Source organism: Propithecus coquereli, unplaced genomic scaffold, assembly GCF_000956105.1.
Source record: "Propithecus coquereli isolate 6110/MARCELLA unplaced genomic scaffold, Pcoq_1.0 Scaffold64, whole genome shotgun sequence".
NCBI lineage: Eukaryota > Metazoa > Chordata > Mammalia > Primates > Indriidae > Propithecus > Propithecus coquereli.
This window is the reverse complement of record NW_012152396.1, coordinates 4,149,786-4,151,924: the sequence shown is the minus strand read 5'-3', so window position 1 is coordinate 4,151,924 and position 2,139 is coordinate 4,149,786. Positions and strand designations below refer to the sequence as shown.

General features: G+C 44.6%; 1 protein-coding gene across 1 annotated transcript; it reads right to left on the bottom strand.

Moving 5' to 3' along the window:
* Positions 1-679: 679 nt before the first annotated feature.
* On the bottom strand, positions 680-1,611 carry PPBP (pro-platelet basic protein (chemokine (C-X-C motif) ligand 7)). The gene is made up of 3 exons (XM_012659854.1): positions 1,434-1,611; positions 983-1,106; positions 680-842 (listed from the first exon to the last, which is right to left on the bottom strand). Exons 1-3 carry the CDS (start codon positions 1,552-1,554, stop codon positions 740-742), a joined length of 348 nt encoding a protein of 115 aa, XP_012515308.1. The 5' UTR covers positions 1,555-1,611; the 3' UTR covers positions 680-739.
* Positions 1,612-2,139: the final 528 nt, after the last annotated feature.

Genomic DNA, 2,139 nt, shown 5'->3' with positions numbered 1-2,139 from the left:
CTTTCCAGAGAATGCATTTAAAAGCAAGTTGCTCTTTCTTTATTAGTGTAGAAAGTACTGGAGTTTTTCTTAATGGAATATGTTAATGCTTTTTCATGATATATTTTTGTTCTACTAGTGTTAAATATATTCACTTTAAAGGAAATAACCACGACTGACAAGACTCACAATCTACAACTTTATTATTTTTAGAGTTTGGAGGCTAAAATTAACATTAGAAAAACTTTCCAGAGAATGCTTTGAAGCAAGACATACAACGACTAAGACCTTGAAGAACTCTATGAAGTCCCTAAATATGACAACAAATATCTATTGAGCAATTACTCTATGCTGGGCTCTGTGTGATTCCTAGTGTCATTGACCATTATGAAATCTGCTAATCATCATGGGCATGTCTAATCTAACAGGAAAGTAGAGCAAGACATTTAACATCAATGTGTTTGGAAAGGAATTTTCAAATAAAGAAATGCAAAGCACTGTACAAGGTTTATCCAAGAATTAGGCAGTAACTCATATATTAGTCGTTGAAACTAGGTTTGCTTATTCTCATATTCTTTCTGTCATCTTTTAACCAGCCTTCTCAGAATAAAATGTGATTTTTAACACAGAATGGAAAACACACCCAAACTTTAATATAGTAAGAGTGGGTATCCTGGATAAATTAAGAACTCCAGACAGTCAAGACTTCAAACTCCTGCCCTTGCTGGAAGGTGAAAAGATTTGGCAGAGAGTGAACAGGTTAAGCTGCTGATCCGTCACCTTTCATCATTTTCTGGACTATTTTCTTGATCATTGGAGCTTCTGGGTTCAGGCAGATCTTCCTTCCATTCTTCAGCGTGGCTCTGCAAGAGAGAACAGAATTATCTGTGTGTGTCCTGGTGAATATCAGAACAGATATGTGAGTCAGGAGAAAACAGTGGAGGTGCTGGACGGAGGTGGCGGGCTTCCCTAAGGAGGCGATAACACACAAGCAGGGGCTTACATCACTTCCACATTGCTGCAGTGGGCTCCTGGATTGATAATCTCCAAATTCTGGATGTTCTTGGGATGAATTTCAGAGACTGTCTTCACACACGTGCAGCGCAGTTCAAGGTACGGCTCAACATCTACAAATTCACCCAGGGTACAAAACATGATTCCACTACTGCTCATGGTTATTTCCTCACTTTCCTTACTGGTAAGGCGAGGGTAATGTACCTCTCATAAGGCCATTGTGAATGTGGTCTGTAAACCTTTAGTGAAGTCCCGAGCAGGACGCCTGGCACATGGGACGTGCCCACTAAGCTGCCTCCTCCATTTAGACTTGTCAGGACATGGGCTTCCCCAGCCCCAGGAGCTCCAAGATAGTCTCCCCCAGACACGGCTACAGCAGAAGCAGCCACGGCTGCAGGGAAGCAGGGCCTCCGCCTTCAGCTTTCCCAACCTGCTCTTACCTTCTCTGACGTAGGTGGGAACTACAGTGGTCAGGAACAGTGACAGCAGCAGCAACACCTGCGGGATGCGCAGTGGTCTGGCACTGGGACAGGAGGCGATGGCGTTGGGTCCGAGGCTCATGGTGGAGACTGCGCTAGAGCTGTTTCCAGAGCCGGGAGACCTGAGCGTGAGGGTGAGCTGCTGCCTGGAAGTCGGCAGCTAAGTGGATTCTGATGCCGTCCAGGTATCTTTTATATACAGTCCCTTGAGGCCAGTGAGCAGGAAGAGGTAGGGAATGGGGAAGCGAGGGCATCGGCGATATACAGGCTGTGCCCAACCCAGATAAGACGAGCTAGGTCAAACTTCCTGCTCAGCTGCATTGTGTGCATCGCTTCACATTCCTGCTCTTTCTCTCAGTTCCTGTCTCCCTTGCACATGTGTGAGCACTCTGCTTAGGTGGGTAAGAACTAGATTGAAATGCCACACCTATGTTCTTTGTATGACTATGTGACAATATGCCCTGCTACTCCTATAGTGCAGTTTATGGGCTTAGTAGACACTTTATATGCACGTGAATGCACAAACGTGGACTTTGAAAAAGAGGGTTATGTTCCCTTTTTGGTTGTCAAAGAAAGCACATGTTGCTGTTCTGGTGGCTGATAAATGTTGGGATTGGTTTGGAGTCTTTGGGTAAAATGGGATCCAATTACCAACAAAGGCTCATTT